This window comes from Bombyx mori, chromosome 19 (genome assembly GCF_030269925.1).
Source record: "Bombyx mori chromosome 19, ASM3026992v2".
Taxonomy (NCBI): Eukaryota; Metazoa; Arthropoda; class Insecta; order Lepidoptera; family Bombycidae; genus Bombyx; species Bombyx mori.
The window spans coordinates 3,932,726-3,950,237 of NC_085125.1; the positions used below are offsets into that span (position 1 = coordinate 3,932,726).

Consider the following 17,512-nt stretch of genomic DNA (forward strand, 5'->3'; position numbering starts at 1 on the left):
GTATAAGCGATATTCAAAGGAGTGCCTCCATGATGACCTGGAGCTAGACTCAGTTAGTAAGTATCTACAGTTCGCATCATTACGCCACTTTGAGAAGGCGGAACGACATGAGAAGTCGCTTGTCGTGGCCGTTGGAAATTACATATCCGATCCTGTAGACCGAATGGTAAATAGTCGACGTCGCCCGAAACACGTCATTACGGGTCCTCCCGATCCAATAACGGTGCTTTTAGGTACCACAAGCACTGATCTCCGTCCTCGTCGAAGCCGTCGCTTGCGACGAAAGGCTCGACGAGCGAATCAACCCATAGACACAGCCCACTGAGTTTCTTGCTCTTTTTAGTGGGTCACGTTTCTGATCCGGTGGAACATTCTGCGAAGCACTGCTCTTGCTAGGACCAGTGTTAGCAACACTCCGGTTCGAGCCCCGTGAGCTCACCTACACGTTAGGGCGAAGCTGAAATAGCCTCTCAAGGCTATCAACACAGGTAGGTAAAAAAAGAGTGTGTATCTAGTATAGGAGTATATTCGGCAGTGTCAGCAAACTCTCTCCCTACCAGTCTGTTAGTAGCTGGAATAGCCCCTCAGACTACGATTAGCAAGAGAATAAAGCTAGCACGATAACAACGATTAGCTAGAGAATAAAAAATAGGAGTTGTTATCAGCGCCAGATTTAGGAAAGGAATATCGGACTAGCCCCACGCTTGACTTGTACTATGCAATTTAGAGTCAAACTTGACAAAGGTAAGTCATGGCAGCATAGCGCCAGACGAGATCGCTGCTCGCCTGCTTACAATACGCGAGTGCATAAACCCCGATTACCTAAAGAGAGGCAGCGCGACAGTGTGACAAAAAAATGATCTTATTTTAGAATACATTTCTGTATCCCGGTGGAAAAAGGGAAATAAACACGTGTATACAACTAGTATGGACTCCTTAAGCAACCAAATATGTTTTGATACAAAATAATGAGTACAGTCAAACCTGGGTAAGTGAGAACTGGATAAGTGAGAAAACTCTATAAGTGAGAGTAATAGCCAAGACCCGTCATTTTAAGCTCCCAAAACCTCTATTAGCGAGAAACAGAAACCTCTGTAAGCGAGAGTCGTTTTTCCCTCATGGACCTCCGTAAGAGAGACTGCTACTTATCTATACCTCTATAAACGACAGTCGAGCTTTATTTATTTATATTATTTAGGAAGAACAAATGACAAAACAAATTACAAATTTAACATCTGCTATTTTATGACTCATTCTTAACTTTCGTGGAACTTCCTACCATTGTTTTTGTATTGTTTTCTCGTCAATATTGAAACTATTCTATTTAATGGAACTAAATAACGTTGTTATTTTATCGCATTCTTTTCGAATGGACACGTGTGCCTGTGTACCGTCCTGTTCGTCGGACTTACTCAGTTTATCGTTAATTAATTGCGAAGGAAAGTTCTGTTCTGCATCATGTCAAAACGGAAAATTAAAGTAATAATAAATAATAATAATAAATATTTATTAACAATCACGCCACGTTAACTGGTCCCGTGATAAGTTCGTATAGAACTTGTGTTACAGGTACCAGATAACGGATATAAATGTAAGATTTTTATTATACACATACATATATTTAATATACATCCATAACCCTGGAAAAGACATTTATATTTATCATACAAATTTCTTCCCTTGGCGGGATTCGAACCCGCGACCCCCTTGTGTAGTGACCATGTCACTTACCACTACACCAGACGGCCGTTGTACTGTCATTAAGTGATAAACTTAAAATAGTGAATGCGTTTGAATCCGGAAAATCGCGAAATGAAATTCAGGGCGTGCATTAGTGAGAAACTCGGGTTAGTGAGAAACCTCTATAAGCGAGAATGAGATTGTGCTCCTTTGAACTCTCGCTTATCCAGGTTTGACTGTATTTTGGTTCGTCCGCGACAACGTAAGACGATATAGTATCGTAAATAATATATTGACAATAAAAAACGAGAAAATAAATCACACATCAAATAAAAAACACATAATAAAATATCATGAATATTAGGCCATAAATAAAACTTTAACTACGTAACTTCATTAACTTTTTGTTTACATTAAAAGTGTTTATCATTGATTTCGAAATAAATGCTCTGAAATAGCTGAATAAGATTTGGATGAAAATGAAGTAATGAATTAAATTGATGATCCGATCAACACTGCGAATCAATACTCTTTGCAGAACTAAAATTGCTTACGCTGCACTGCAACTATCAGTGTGCCTAGTGTGAGTTTTTTAACGTTCTCGATAGCGTAAAAGTGAAGTCAAATTTGTATGGAGTTGGAACGTTTGCCTATGTTTGCCGCTAGAGACACTGTCCAGCTACATACAAATTTCAGGTAACTTTTACGCTATCGAAAACGTTAAAAAACTCACACTAAGCACACAGATCGACTGAGATCTCCTATACCCTATGAGATCTCCTATACCCTACCTATACTAATTTGTACGTAAAATGCAGTTTTCCTAATCATTTTTTATTGTATTGACTGTCCGATATTTATCATTTTACTGCATTAATTAAATTTTATAGCCATATAATCTTTATCATTTATTTATTGCCTAAATTGATTGATTGACAAACGCTTACATCAAAAAGATTTAAATGTCAAACGAAAGAGTGAAAGTAATTGTTAACGTCGCAAGGACGTCTACGAGTACTAACGCTGAATATGATTCACGTATAAGCTAAGCAAATAAACCTTATAGCTTGCTCGGTCGCAATCATACTGAGGTGTTCTTTAAGGAAATGATTGAACTACTCTCCTGGCTGAGCATTTGCTCGCACACCTGTTCTGGTGAAACTGGAAAGGCCTCCGGGCCACCAGTAATCCTTCCTACCTAAAAAAAAGATTGAACCATTTCACTACTTATCTGCTTAGTGCTCTTTGTTACATCATTATCATTTATCATTTCCATACTGTTGATTTATTATGTGTGTGTAAGCATATTAGTATGTATTATGTATATTGGTATATATTATATGTAAACGGTATATATCTGTTTATTATATGTATACCATAATAATGTATTGTCTATGGTACACCGCAACATACCTGCTATATTTTTATAATTTACAGAATTTCTGTAAATTAAACGGCTGTCTGGAAGAGATCGCTTTTAGCGATAAGACCGCCTATTGTACAAATGTATGTGCTTTTAGACTGTGTTTTTTTTTAATGTAAATTGTGTTGGTGTGCAATAAAGTGTATTCTCTCTCTCTCTCTCTCACTTTTCCAGTGGTACAGCGATTTGTGAGCCCGCACGAATACGTGGAGGCTTAGAAGTAATATAATATATTCGTAGGATTGGAGATAACTTATACACGTAGGCTGTTACTGCCGTGAACCAGTAATGCGTCTCGGCTTGAAGGGTGGGGCAGCAGTTGTATTGAAAAACTGAGACTTAAAACTGACGTCATAATATTGGTTGCGGCAATTAAGCTGTCGACGTCTACGTTGGCTCCGGTAACCACTCAATACCAGGTGGTTCGTGAGATCGTTTACTTAACTTATGAAGTCGTCGTGGCCTAACGGATAAGACGTCTGGTGCATTCGTGTTGAGCGATGCACCGGTGTTCGAATCCCGCAGGCGAGTATCAATTTTTCTAATGAAATACATAGTCAACAAATGTTCACGATTGATTACCACGGTGAAGGAATAACATCGTATAATAAAAATGAAACCCGCAAAATTATAATTTGCCTAATTACTGTTGGTAGGACCTCTTGTGAGTCCGCGCGGGTGGGTACCACCACCCTGCCTATTTCTGCCGTGAAGCAGTAAAGCGTTTCGGTTTGAAGGGTGGGGCTCCAGTAACCACTTGACACCAGGTGGGCTGTGAGCTCGTCCACCCATCTAAGCAATAAAAAAGTCCGGTTTCAGATTCTGCTAGCAGATTACCAGTTATTTCCGCTGCCTGGCTAGACAACAGACGTGTACTTAATAGTCAACTAATGCAGTAATAATGGATTTTATTTAGATTGTAGTACGGCACCCAAAGGCTGCGTCTGCTGGGCGTTCTTGGGGTGAGCCACGCGTCTGGGTGCAGTGTTGACCGCGATAACTCCTTTCCCACGCCCGGGCTCTGACCGGGGGGTCGAACGCTTGGGCGAGAGTGAAGAGGAGTCGTGTAGTTACGCCATCTCAGAGTGCGGAATGAAGAAGCAAAGGAAATCAAGCTGAGGAAAGTGGTAAAAGAAAGACTACCTAAAGGCTTGATGTGGATCTGTGTCTTCTTTTACGCAAATTATAAAAAATGCCAAACCAAATACTTTATTGGCTTGGAAACCATGGTCATTATCATCAGCTTATACCCAATTGTAGTTTATTAAGACTATCCTAGTCTTATAAACTCAAAAGTGGCCATAAAGTATGTACATATTACGTTATTGATTTTAGTATTTATATTAGTCAAGAAATTGTCATTCCTAGCCTATGTACAACTGTTAAATTAAAAATGCCACTCGAGAGAAAACCTTTTATTTATTGATTTGTTTTTTTAATCCTTACAGATGTTTCAGTTTTAGGTATACATAAGCCTTTTAAAATTGAATACTGGTTCAAAAAGGTCTTTTAAAATTACAATAGATATACAACAATATGGCGGCGATCGAATTCGAAACAATTTCCCGGTATATTTCAACATCCGCGTTCGAAATTCAACGAATCAGGCGCATGACTCATTCTGTTATCATCCACAATTATCTTATGTAAATCTGTGCTTTTTTTTAATCCATGGCAATCCAATTTCATGGCGGCTATGGCGTCATACAAATTTATTATAATTGAAGCTATTGTTAAGTTTTGTGAGCGCCAATACTGTTTTTTTTCCTCAGCCTAAATAATGAATTTATAGTGATTTTATTTACGTTTGAAATAACTTTGGGGGCTTCCTTCTAAGGAAAAAAGACGATTGCAGAACCAAACATTTTATTATGATTTTCTCAAAGATAATATGTTGTTTTAATAAGACGAGACTAAATTCTACTTGCGACACGACTCTCACTAAAATAGGAAAAAACGATATTAAAAAGTACTTACTTGTAGCGGGAATCCCACTCCTGAGTCTTGCTTCAATTGTGAAGATATCTGATTGTTATTATTTTAGGATGTATAAATAAGAATGTACAATGCTTTTTGTTAAAGGCCCGTGGATCATGGCCTCCTAGATTTTCGGTCGCGCATGCGTATGACGGAACCAAATGTTTAACCACATTACCATTATTATTGTAGCAAACAAGTTGATTTATGCTAAACCCGATGGTTTTTATTTATTTACTAGCAGACCCGGCAGACTTCGTAGTGCCTCAATCGATAAATACAAGACCTAAACTTTTGTACAAAATAAACTTAAAACAAACAAAAGGAATCCGTCCGCCGGGGGGGGGGGACATTAAAGGGAAAACAAAATTGTTATTTTTATTTAATTCCGAGCATTTTCATATTTATCTACCTTTTAAACCTTCTCTGAACTTCCACAAACAATTCAAGACCAAAATAAGCCAAATCGGTCCAGCCGTTCTCGAGTTTTAGCTAGACTAACGAACAGCAATTCATTTTTATATAATATATAGATTTATTATTTATTATTTATAGCTTAGATAAGTGGACGACCTCACAGCCCACCTTGTGACATGAGTTCTAAGTCTCAGTTTTATAATACAACGGTTGCCCCATAGAAATAAGAGGAAATTATAAATAAGCTGGGTGGTGGTACCTACTCGTGCGCGGTTACCAAACTCCTACCACCAGGAGTTACGCAAAATATATTTTTGCGTGTTTGATTTTTATTACACGATCTTATTCCTTCATCGTGTAAATTATTCATTCGTTAAGTACATACTTCATCAGAAAAATTGGTGCCTGCCTGTCGGATTCGAACACCGTTGCATCGCTAGATACGAATGCACCGGTCTTATTCTTTAGGCCACGACGACTTCAAAAGAACTTTCGTTTGAAGAAAATGCCTCTCGCCTTTTTACTTATTATTCCGTAGCACACATATACAATACATGCTGTTTGGTACATTTAATTTAACTAGAGGTCCCGCAGTAGTCGAAATTCGACAATAATTAATTGGAATTGTAAGTTTGTACACTATTATGATTGTATTTTATACTTCTATAATCACAAATTCGCCAAGGCTACTCTATAAAAAAATATTAATAAAGACAAACAATATTTAATCTATTCTCAATTTGACCACAGAGGTCAAGAGCAAAAATTTGACAATAAATAGTATGCATGCGTGTGTGCGTCAAATACATGGTATGTAGTGTGTGTAGTGTTTTCTTTGTTGATTTTATGTATCTTTTATGCATTATTAAAAAAAAAAATTAGCATTGTGCACTTCTTCTCTATATTCTCTATAAGTGTTGAAATTTCATACTCCTCCGTCGGCGCAATTTTCGTAAAAAGGTGTGGCGTTTAAGAACGCACCTTTTTATAATGCGTAAGCCGGAACGCACGAGAGGTGGGAAAAGAATATAGTCTGTGACACGGGACCTTTTTACCGCCAAAATATTTAAAACGTAAAAATAATTTATAATGTGTTAAATAACTAATATAATATAATTAGCTAGAATTGTTTATGCCGCTACATCAATAAAATTTATATTGTTTCAACTGTGGTGTTAATTACATAAAACACGACTTTACGGCGAAATAAAGAAGGGACTCTATATGAGCTCCCTCAAAGGGATACAAAGTTTTTGCTTCACGTATTAATATATAAATACTGAAAACCACTAATCCTAACGAAATGGAGTCTTGGTATCTTATGACTACTTTGATGACCACTTCAAAACTAGTTAGATCGCGAGTTCGTCTGTCAATCGAATTCGATATTTAAAAATAAATATTAACGCGAAATCCCCAATTTACAAAGATATTTTTGTTCTATCACAACATGCAGAAGCTCTGCGTAATCTCGATCTAATTTATTTATATTCTAAGAACAATTTGTTAAGCGATTTAGACGCAACGTTAAATAGTGACGCGTTTCTAAACTAATTTTAGTTAAAATATACACAGGATTCCGTTTATAAAACAAATAACAAAGATAGTTCACGTGAGATTCAGGAATTCCTTTGAAACTACGTCAAAGGAGTTTTAGGATTAGAATTCTCTTATGACTAACAAAGGGAAGCGTTTGTGGAATTTGAAATTTTCCAAACTGGATTTCCTGAAAGCATTGCATTTTTTGGGCCTACATAACAATACAAGTTCTAACCCTGTTTCTGTATTTAGAATGAATGTGTATTAAAAATATTTATAAAAACTATGGTATGGCTTTTAGTGTACATGAGCTCAAATCACTTAGTCTGCTCGTTTTTTGTCAAAAGTGTATGATAAACGTTTTGATAAATTACATGTTCTCATCGATAAAATCGAAAATATATCATCACTATTGTTTGCAATACCTTTTCTTAATATATTTACAATATGTACGTTATTATGCTTATATACGTTGATCTACTATAGGCTCAGGAACTACGTAACCGAATTTGGCGTATTTCATTAGAAAAATGGTTTTTTTTTCCTGCTTACGCTGATTGCCTTGAGAGGCTATTTCAGCTTCACCCTAACGGCCTGGCCACGGGGATCGGCGGTGCGAACAGCGAAGCGGTGGGCGAGGCGACCATTCGCGCAGCACCGTTTGCAGGCCACGGGTACTCACGTTCGCCGCCGCGACTAGTAAGGAAGTCCGACAGCGAAATGTCTATATCGAAATTATCTCGATATTGCTTACAAATTAATAGTTTTTTGGTTCAGGACCTATTATTTGGAAAAGATTGTGAAGTACATGATTTGAATAAGAATCGGAGTATACCTATAGATGGAGAATTCCACAAGAAGTACGAGAAATACTTTGGGTGGCTAGACTTCCAAATAGCTGGTCTAGCTAGTATTTCAGCTATTTTATTTTTTTATTGCTTAGATGGGTGGACGAGCTCACAGCCCACCTTGTGTTAAGTGGTTACTGGAGCCCATAGACATCCACAACGTAAATGCGCCACCCACCTTGAGATATAAGTTCTAAGGTCTCAAGTATAGTTATAATGGCTGCCTCGCCCTTCAAACCGAAACGCATTACTACTTCACGGCAGAAATAGGCAGGGTGGTAGTACCCACCCGTGTAGACTCACAAGAGGTCCTACCACCAGTAATTACGCAAATTATTATTTTGAAGATTTCATTTTTATCACACGATGTTATTCCTTCACCGTGGAAATCAATCGTGAACGTTGAGTGTTGTTGAGTACGTATTTCATTACAAAAATTGGTACCCGCCTGATATTCGAACACCGGTGCATCGCTCAACACGATTGCGCCGGACGTCCGTTAGGCCACGACGACTTTAAAAATATAAAATAAAAAATAAATAAAAAATATAAAAATTTCGGCGTTAATTTTTCGCGGCGAAAACAACTAAACTCATTTAATCACTGTACTATTCGCCGCGACTACCGCTCGACTCCGTGGCTCGCGCCGTCCGTATTCATGCATTTGTTTTGCTCGCCCGCCGCATCGCGCGATTCGCTCGGTACATTTCGCCGGTCGCTTCGCCGGTCGCCGGTGCGCGTGGCTTGTTAGGTACATTTCTATGCGCTTGTTTTAGTCGCTAGACGCTTCGCCGTTCGCACCGCGCGAATATTCGCATCGGCGAATGTCCCGTGGCCAGGCTGTAACGTTTGTAGGTGAGTTCACGGGGCTCAAGCCGGGGTGTTGCTAACACTGACCCTAGCAAGAGCAGTGCTTCGCAGAATTTACCACCGGATCGGAAAAGCGACCCACTGAGAAGATCCGGCGAGAAACTCAGTGGGCTGTGTCTATGGGTTAGTTCGCTCGTCGAGCCCTTCGTCGTAAGCGACGGGTTCGATGAGGACGGTGACCGGGAAAAAAAATTGGTACCCGCCTGAGATTCGAACACCGGTGCATCGCTCAACACGAATGCACCGGACGTCTTATCCTTTAGGCCACGACGAGTTAATATTCAGAGAATCCTCAGATTAGCCTAGGGTAATCCTGTGGTGCGTTCGATGACGCTCGCTTCAAAGTCAAATCAAAGATCGGACAGAAAAATAGGCTGGGTCTTTATACTTAGCTTTAATTTACTTTATTACTTATTAATTAAATAGTTGAGAATATCAAGCTTCTCTAGTAAGACTATGACTATGATTCATGACTATAATGACTATGACTATCATAAATCCAAATGGATCGAAAAATGAAAAACCTTTTTTTATTGCGTGCTCCATCATGCACGTATAATTTATATTTCAATCAAAACAGTTGAATCTTCTCAATTCTCTGGAACAACTTCATCTTCATCTGGAGTACGGCCAAGATCCAGTCTGCAGTTAGGGCTACAAACTGCACGTCGTGGTCTACCTGTTGACCCTCGATGCGGAACCACATCTGTTGGGTGTGAATGAGGTATTATTAAGTTATATAGACGTCAAGTAAATTGATTAGGTAATTAGTTGCCGTTTATAGGATCTATCAGACGATGTTGCTAACACGAACCCTAGCAAGACCCGTGCTTCGCAGAATCTACCACCGGATTGGAAACGCGACCCACAGAGAAGATCCGGCGAGAAACTCAGTGGGCATTGTATCGAAGTAAATTACACAATTACGGCCTGGCCACGGGGATCGGCGGTGCGAACAGCGAAGCGGTGGGCGAGGCGACCATTCGCGCAGCACCGTTTGCAGGCCACGGGTACTCACGTTCGCCGCCGCGACTAGTAAGGAAGTCCGACAGCGAAATGTCTATATCGAAATTATCTCGATATTGCTTACAAATTAATAGTTTTTTGGTTCAGGACCTATTATTTGGAAAAGATTGTGAAGTACATGATTTGAATAAGAATCGGAGTATACCTATAGATGGAGAATTCCACAAGAAGTACGAGAAATACTTTGGGTGGCTAGACTTCCAAATAGCTGGTCTAGCTAGTATTTCAGCTATATTTTTTTTATTGCTTATAAGGGTGGATGAGCTCACAGTCCACCTTGTGTTAAGTGGTTACTGAAGCCCATAGACATCCACAACGTAAATGCGCCACCCACCTTGAGATATAAGTTCTAAGGTCTCAAGTATAGTTACAATGGCTGCCCCACCCTTCAAACCGAAACGTATTACTACTTCACGGCAGAAACAGGCAGGGTGGTGGTACCCACCCGCGCGGACTCACAAGAGGTCCTACCCCCAGTAATTACGCAAATTATAATTTTGAGGGTTTCATTTTTATTACACGATGTTATTCCTTCACCGTAGAAATCAATCGTGAACATTTGTTGAGTACGTATTTCATTACAAAAATTGGTACCCGCCTGATATTCGACTACCGGTGCATCGCTCAACACCGGACGTCTTATCCGTTCGGCCACGACGAGTTTAAAAATATAAAAAAAAAAAAATTATCAAAAATATAAAATATAAAAATTTCGGCGTTCATTTTTCGCGGCGAAAACAACTAAACTCATTTAATCACTGCACTATTCGCCGCGACTACCGCTCGACTCCGTGGCTTGCGCCGTCCTTATTCATGCATTTGTTTTTCTCGCCCGCCGCATCGTTAGTCGCCCGCGCGATTCGCTCGGTACATTCCGCCGGTCGCTTCGCCGGTCGCCGGTGCGCGTGGCTTGTTAGGTACATTTCTATGCTCTTATTTTAGTCACTAGACGCTTCGCCGTTCGCACCGCGCGAATATTCGTATCGGCGAATGTCCCGTGGCCAGGCTGTTAAAGCAGACTACAATGAAGTGCACTACTTTTAGAAAAACAGCTATTTATTACTTTATTGTGATCTTCATCTATGAATAAGAACAAAAAGAGAAAAAAAACGATAATCGCTGTCAATTTGAAGCAAACGTGTTTGGAATGTTTTTTTTTAAGTCTCAACGTATGAATTACCCGCGGTACTCCACGTATTTCCAGAGGCTCAATGTGTTTGTCCTCAATCCTGAAGAACACGGATACGGTTGCTTGCGGGATCGGGTACGCTGTACATGGCTGACTGAAGATCGCCTGTGAAAGAACTCTTGGATTTTGATAGTACTACGCATTGCCGGCCCGCAATGTAACACCTCCACCAGATTTCTGTCCATTGACGGTATTGTTAATACCATTCGATGTATTAAAGTCCGTTCACAATTTCAATACAATTGTAAGCCAACAAAATAAAAACACATTTCTTAATATCGCACACACAGAAGATAGAAAATTCTGAAAAACATTTAAAATAAAATAAGCAGGATATTAAATTATAATTGAAATAGTAAATGTGTCGCCAAAGACGGACGAGGCGGACTTTATATATAAAAAGTCAGTACAGTCAGTGACAACTTTTTTTTCTTTTTTTCCTACCTATGCTGATAGCCTTGAGAGGCTATTTCAGCTTCACCCTAACGTGTAGTTGAGCACACGGGGCTCAAACCGGAGTGTTGCGCTGTTGCCCTAGCTGGCCCTAGCAAGAGCAGTGCTTCGCAGAATCTACCACCGGATCGGAAACGCGACCCACTGAGAAGATCCGGCGAGAAACTCGGTGGGCTGTATCTGTGGGTTAATTCGCTCGCCGAGCCCTTCGTCGGAAGCGACGGGTTCGACGAGGACGATGACCGGTGCTTGTGGTACCTAAAAGCACCGTTAATGGATCGGGAGGATCCGTAATGACGTGTTTTGGGCGACGTCGACTGCTTACCATTCGGTCTACGTATCGGGTGTGTAATTACTGGCAGTCACGACAAGAGGGTTCTCATGTCGTGCCGCCTTCTCGGCTTCTCAATGTGGCGTGATATTAACTGTGAAGTATTGGAAATATCGACAGTAATAATAGCGGCGTTTTACCGTTAAAGTATTTTTAAATCTATATAGTCTTAAGTCTGCAATTCGTAAAATTCTAACATAGTTTTTATAACTCGAATTCTTAAAGTGAGCATCTCAGCAGAGTATTAATCTATACTTAATATTATAAAGCTGAAGAGTTTGTTTGTTTGTTTGTTTGTTTGAACGCGCTAATCTCAGGAACTACTGGTCCGATTTGAAAGATTCTTTCAGTGTCAGATAGCTCATTTATTGAGGAAGGCTATAGGCTATATCAACATCACGCTAACACCAATACAAGCGGAGCACCAATAAAAAAATATGGTCGAATTGATAACATCCTATTTTGGAATAGCTCCTTAACATTCTATTATTCAAAAACATTTTCACTTTCTACGTAAATGAAGAGGAGAGTAAAATTTAGCGTTATGCCAAAGTAACTATTCCACACGGACGAAGTCGCGGGCAAAAGCCAGTGACAGTATATAAGTCAACGACCTTCATAATCTATACTAATATTATAAAGAGGAAAGATTTGTTTGTTTGTTTGTTTCGAATAGGCTCCGAAACTACTGGACCGATTTGAAAAATTCTTTTTCCATTAGAAGCCGACATTGTCCCTGATGAACATAGGCTACTTTTTTTATTTTTTTTTATTTATTTTTTTGGTTTCATGTGTGTTTTAATGTTTCCGAAGCGAAGCGAGGGCGGGTCGCTAGTTATAATAATAAGAACCAACCTCGAAGTAATAAAACTGCGAGCATTCGTCTTGCGAGCCGCCCAAATACTTCAACGTGTACATGAACGCGTCGGTCAACTTCCATACTCTCTCGATGGTCTTGCCGATGAATCTCTCGCTCGTTATCGGCAAAGGAGTTCCGATGCTGCCCAGTGACACCTTCACATGCGAAGCGAGGTTTTTTCGGCTCACTGACAATAACATATCGTCTTCTCGCATTAAAACTGTATAATCTCATAGCTTACTAATTTTACAGGAGAGTGTTTTAAAGGTTTAACATGTGATATTTTTTTTTTACCAGTTACATATCAGTCTTTTAAAGTAAGTTAAAATTATAATTTTGTTAATAGTAGTCAAAATATAGGTAAACAAACAAAAACTTTAGCTAAACTACGCTCTTTTGACAGTATTTATGAGAAAAATACTGGTGATAACCAAATGATTCCGCATATTAACTCAATTTAGAATATTTTTATTAATTGTACACTTTTAATGCGAAAAGACGATATAGATTACTGTTAGAGAACAGTTTAAATACCACAGCATAAATCGGTAGCAAGCACTACAAATGCTGAAATAAAATAACGCCCCAGTAAAATGGGTGGAATTTTTCTGAGACTTCCGTGGACTTTTGGAGCAGTCCGAGAAGAAATGTTTTTTTTATTGCTTAGATGGGTGGACGAGCTCACAGCCCACCTGGTGTTAAGTGGTTACTGGAGCCCATAGACATCTACAACGTAAATGCGCCACCCACCTTGAGATATAAGTTCTAAGGTCTCAAGTATAGTACATGTCAAGTATCATGTCAATCGGATTTGTTTCATTTTCTCACACATAGATTAATAAGCCACAATTCCCATGCGTTCCCGCCAAAAAGCCACAGACTCGCATTTAAAGCCAAATACTAAGCAAAGATTGTTCTACTACGTATTGTCGTATATAACACTAACGTGCAAGTTGGAACAAATTGAGTCTTGTTCCTATCTTCTCTGTTGCCCTGTTTATCACGGACACAACTGTATCTATTGCTTGTTCCTCATAAGCCTTTATTTCTGGTAGATTCATTTTGTTTTTTGCTGTATAAGCAATTTCGTTTTAAATAATACAAACTTCATTAAACGTGTCAAGGCATTGACAGTATAGATAATTGATAGTTTTAAAAATATATGTATAATCTATACTAATATATAAATCTACAGTGGTTTTTACGGATGTTCCGTTATAACTACTGAACCATGCGTCCGATTGACTTGAAACTTGGTATCCATGTAGAAAATACGTATACTTACTGGATAGGTTAATATTTATATGAGTGTTGGACTCCAGTTGCGGGGGCATTAATGATGAGAATCTTTGTGGGGCATATGTGACAATAACGGATACTAAAATAATAAACCAAACTTTTTTGGTTACAAATGTACCTAATAAGTCAATTTGAGTTTCTTAACCAAAACAAACATAATTTTATCTCATCTAGTTTCATTTACTTTAATCCAATTTGATTGCAGTCTCAAGCAGATCCATTTAATGAAAATTAAAAATACAATTAGGTACCTACATCTAACCGTGATTGGAAAAAGCGTGACGATACGAATATACGCATGTATGGAATCATGTAGTTAGTGGCTGTCAGTCGACGACCTCCATACGTCACTCACTGGAAGCGCCAGGTGAGTCATCGCGAAAGTAAATAGTCGCGACGTGACGCATTCGTTGCATAGATATTTGCTGTATAAAGATCATCGATAACTTTAATTCAAGTTATCGCTTTACTGAGACAGAACAGATGGGAAACTGTTACGATCTGAACGAAGAAAATGAAATACTGTCCTTGAACCTCTGCAACTGCTGAGGCAAAAACACTGTTGCACTATAATGATTTAGCTAAATGTCACGGTAACCTTGATATCTTTGAACCTAGACTCAGGGGATTTGTCGGATGTGTGAAGGATATCCTATTTAACAATAGCTAGTTATCAATATTTGTTATTTCAATTGTGTTTTCAATAACCAAAGCTGTGCACATTAAAATGGTTTTGCTGAGTGCACACACTATTTAGATTGCAATCCAGATTAGATCTAGGTACTACTTGTACGATTTAGCTAATATGTACTGTAATCTGTTTTGTACATCAACAAAGTAAAAAAAAAAAATGTTCTAACTAAATGATTCCCGAAAAAGTGGTCAACAAATACATTGTCATGTAAATACAATGTCCATCAATCAAACATTCCTTTTTGAGCACGTCCCAAGGTTTTTTACGGTTGAAGGAATACTGGTGACTCGAAGGCCGTTCCAGCTTCGGTAGGGTAAGTGGATGAGCTCAGCCGGGAGAGGTTGGCTTTGCTAACAGCGGTCCCAAGCTCATTCAAAGGTGAACTTACAAGTCCAACGGTTTCGCAAACGCATCTACTCCGCTTAGAAGATTCGGCGAGATACTCAATCGATACAAAACATAAATCACGTTTTTATTATCAACAAGTAACCCGCACACAAGGTTCGATCTAATAAAGATAAGATAAAAAAATATACTATATATCAGAATATAAATAGGGTTGTGCATTTTCGTGATTCTTCTGAATGAAGAGTCATTAGAATTAATGTTAATTACTGGTGGTAGGACCTCTTGTGAGTCCGCACGGGTAGGTACCACCACCCTGCCCCTTTCTGCCCTGAAGCAGTAATGCGTTTCGGTTTGAAGGGCGGGGCAGCCGTTGGAACTATACTGAGATCTTAGAACTCATATCTCAAGGTGGGTGGCGGCATTTACGCTGTAGATGTGTATGGGCTCCGGTAACCACTCAACACCAGGTGGGTCATGAGCTCGTCCACCCACCTAAGCAATAATCAAAAAAATGGACTTAAAGTGGAGAGGGACGATCTAAATTTACATATAGATTAAATCATTAATCATTATGATAATAGATTTCGTTGACATTGTATTCAGATTCTCCTAATATGATATTCACCGTCAGTATCTAATAGGATTTTGGAATACTTACTTCACATTCAGCTAGCGATGCAGTCGGAATGAACCAAATGCTATATATAAACAAACTTTTCTCGGTTATGTCGTTGCGAGATTTAAGCATCTTGTCAAACATCTTGTGTTCTATGTTTACTACCGCCACAATGACTCTAGTTAAAAATGAGTGTTAGGGAAAGTTGTAGTATTAACATGGTCCATAGACATCAGGTAAGAGCGGACAATTACTTTTAGATCCCACTTTACGAACCGGAACGTATGACTGCTTCTGGCCAGAAATAGGAAGTATGACTTTTCAATACGTACCAGTATAGGTCCCCTTCTTAGCGTTGATAATCCTTAATGCTGACGGTCGTGGATTCCCTGAATAACTTTCTGGACTATCTTGCCCCAGCTTATCCTCGACTGCGTGAATGGCATGTGAGCGAGGTGTTATGAGTAGAGCGTATTTGGTCCGACCAATGCATTTGTTCTTCTAGAACTCTGGACCTTCTTCTAGAACTACTTTAATATACTTGGTGAGTAAAATGTAATTTACCTTACTTACCCTTACGGTAAGGTAAGGGCCTTACCTTAGATTTTTACTGGTGGTAGGACCTCTTGTGAGTCCGCACGGGTAGGTACCACCGCCCCGCCTATTTCTGCCGTGAAGCAGTAATGCGTTTCGGTTTGAATTGTGGGGCAGCCGTTGTGACTATACTGAGACCTTAGAACTATATCTCAAGGTGTGTGGCGCATTTACGTTGTAGATGTCTATGGGCTCCAGTAACCACTTAACGCCAGGTGGGCTGTGAGCTCGTCCACACATTAATAACACATAAGCAATAAAAAAAATAAAAATTATTAAGGTAATAACGGTAAGTAAGGTAAAGTAAGTTAAGGTTACCCAATATAAGGTAAAGTAATTTGTTTTTTTCTTTTTAATAAAAGTAGCGAGCGAAACGGCTCCAACGATTTTCATAAAATTTAGTATACAGGGGATTTCGGGGGCGATAAATCGATCTAGCTACGATTTATTTTCAGAAAATGTTGTTTTATTCGTTTATTTCAATAATCAACTCTTCCCGACATCTATTGGCGAATAATAATACTATTTTTCTTAATTGAGGGCAACTAACCGCTTTAAAGACACAACAAGATCGCGTTATCAAAAAAAAAACCGAGCAAGTATCGGTCATCGACTAGTATTGTTTAAAGTTAGTTAGCTTTAAAAGCCGTGATATACGCATTTAAAAATACGCGTTTATTTGTAGTGATTAATTATTTGTTTCCTACCAACAGAGAATAAGAATCACGTTACTATCTATATGGGTAATATTTTATCTCAGTTGTGATAAAAGAATAAAAATACACACACACAATGCTTAAAATCAACGAACACTTGTAAATACTTTTTCCTTTTATTTTTTTATTGCTTATTTCTTTTTATTGCTTTATTATTGCTAAGATGGCGTTCACTATTGGATAGAAGTGTAGTCTCTTTTTGGCTTTGAGACCAACTTCTAATCTAACACTCAATTTTTCTTTATCAGCATCTTAACATTTATCTGTCTGTCTCCGTGATACTGTGATACGTATTCGTGTGAATCAACACACAAGATGCTCACGTTAAAATAAATCTCGTAATCTTACATAACTTGTTTTTGTCTATACTATTCTATACTAATATTATAATTATAAAGAGGAAATATTTGTTTGTTTGTTTGTATTGAATAGGCTCCGAAACTACTGAACCGATTTGAAAAATCATTTCACTGCTTGGAAGCTACACTATTCCCGAGTGACATAGGGTATAATCTTTTTTCAAAAAAGTTGGGGTCCTCACCAAAACTCCCATAATGTACCCCAAGGTATAAAAAAATTACCTAAAGTATTTTTCACATCGCGTGCCCTGCGAAAAGTACTGATGATAGAATA

At 38.8% G+C, this 17,512-nt stretch overlaps 2 protein-coding genes across 2 annotated transcripts in view; both read right to left on the reverse strand.

Moving 5' to 3' along the window:
- Positions 1–5,176, reverse strand: part of LOC101736826 (phospholipid phosphatase 2) — a 121,655-nt gene extending 116,479 nt beyond the window's left edge. Inside the window, exon 1 of the mRNA XM_062673925.1 lies at positions 5,081–5,176. The gene's annotated coding sequence lies outside the window, so the exon portion shown is untranslated. The remainder of the gene's footprint in view (positions 1–5,080) is intronic.
- Positions 5,177–9,133: 3,957 nt separating this feature from the next.
- Positions 9,134–13,753, reverse strand: LOC101740475 (uncharacterized). Its single transcript, XM_004933401.4, has 4 exons — positions 13,559–13,753; positions 12,609–12,799; positions 10,961–11,074; positions 9,134–9,460 (listed from the first exon to the last, which is right to left on the reverse strand). Exons 1-4 carry the CDS (start codon positions 13,671–13,673, stop codon positions 9,326–9,328), a joined length of 555 nt encoding a protein of 184 aa, XP_004933458.1. The 5' UTR covers positions 13,674–13,753; the 3' UTR covers positions 9,134–9,325.
- Between the last annotated feature and the right edge of the window lie 3,759 nt (positions 13,754–17,512).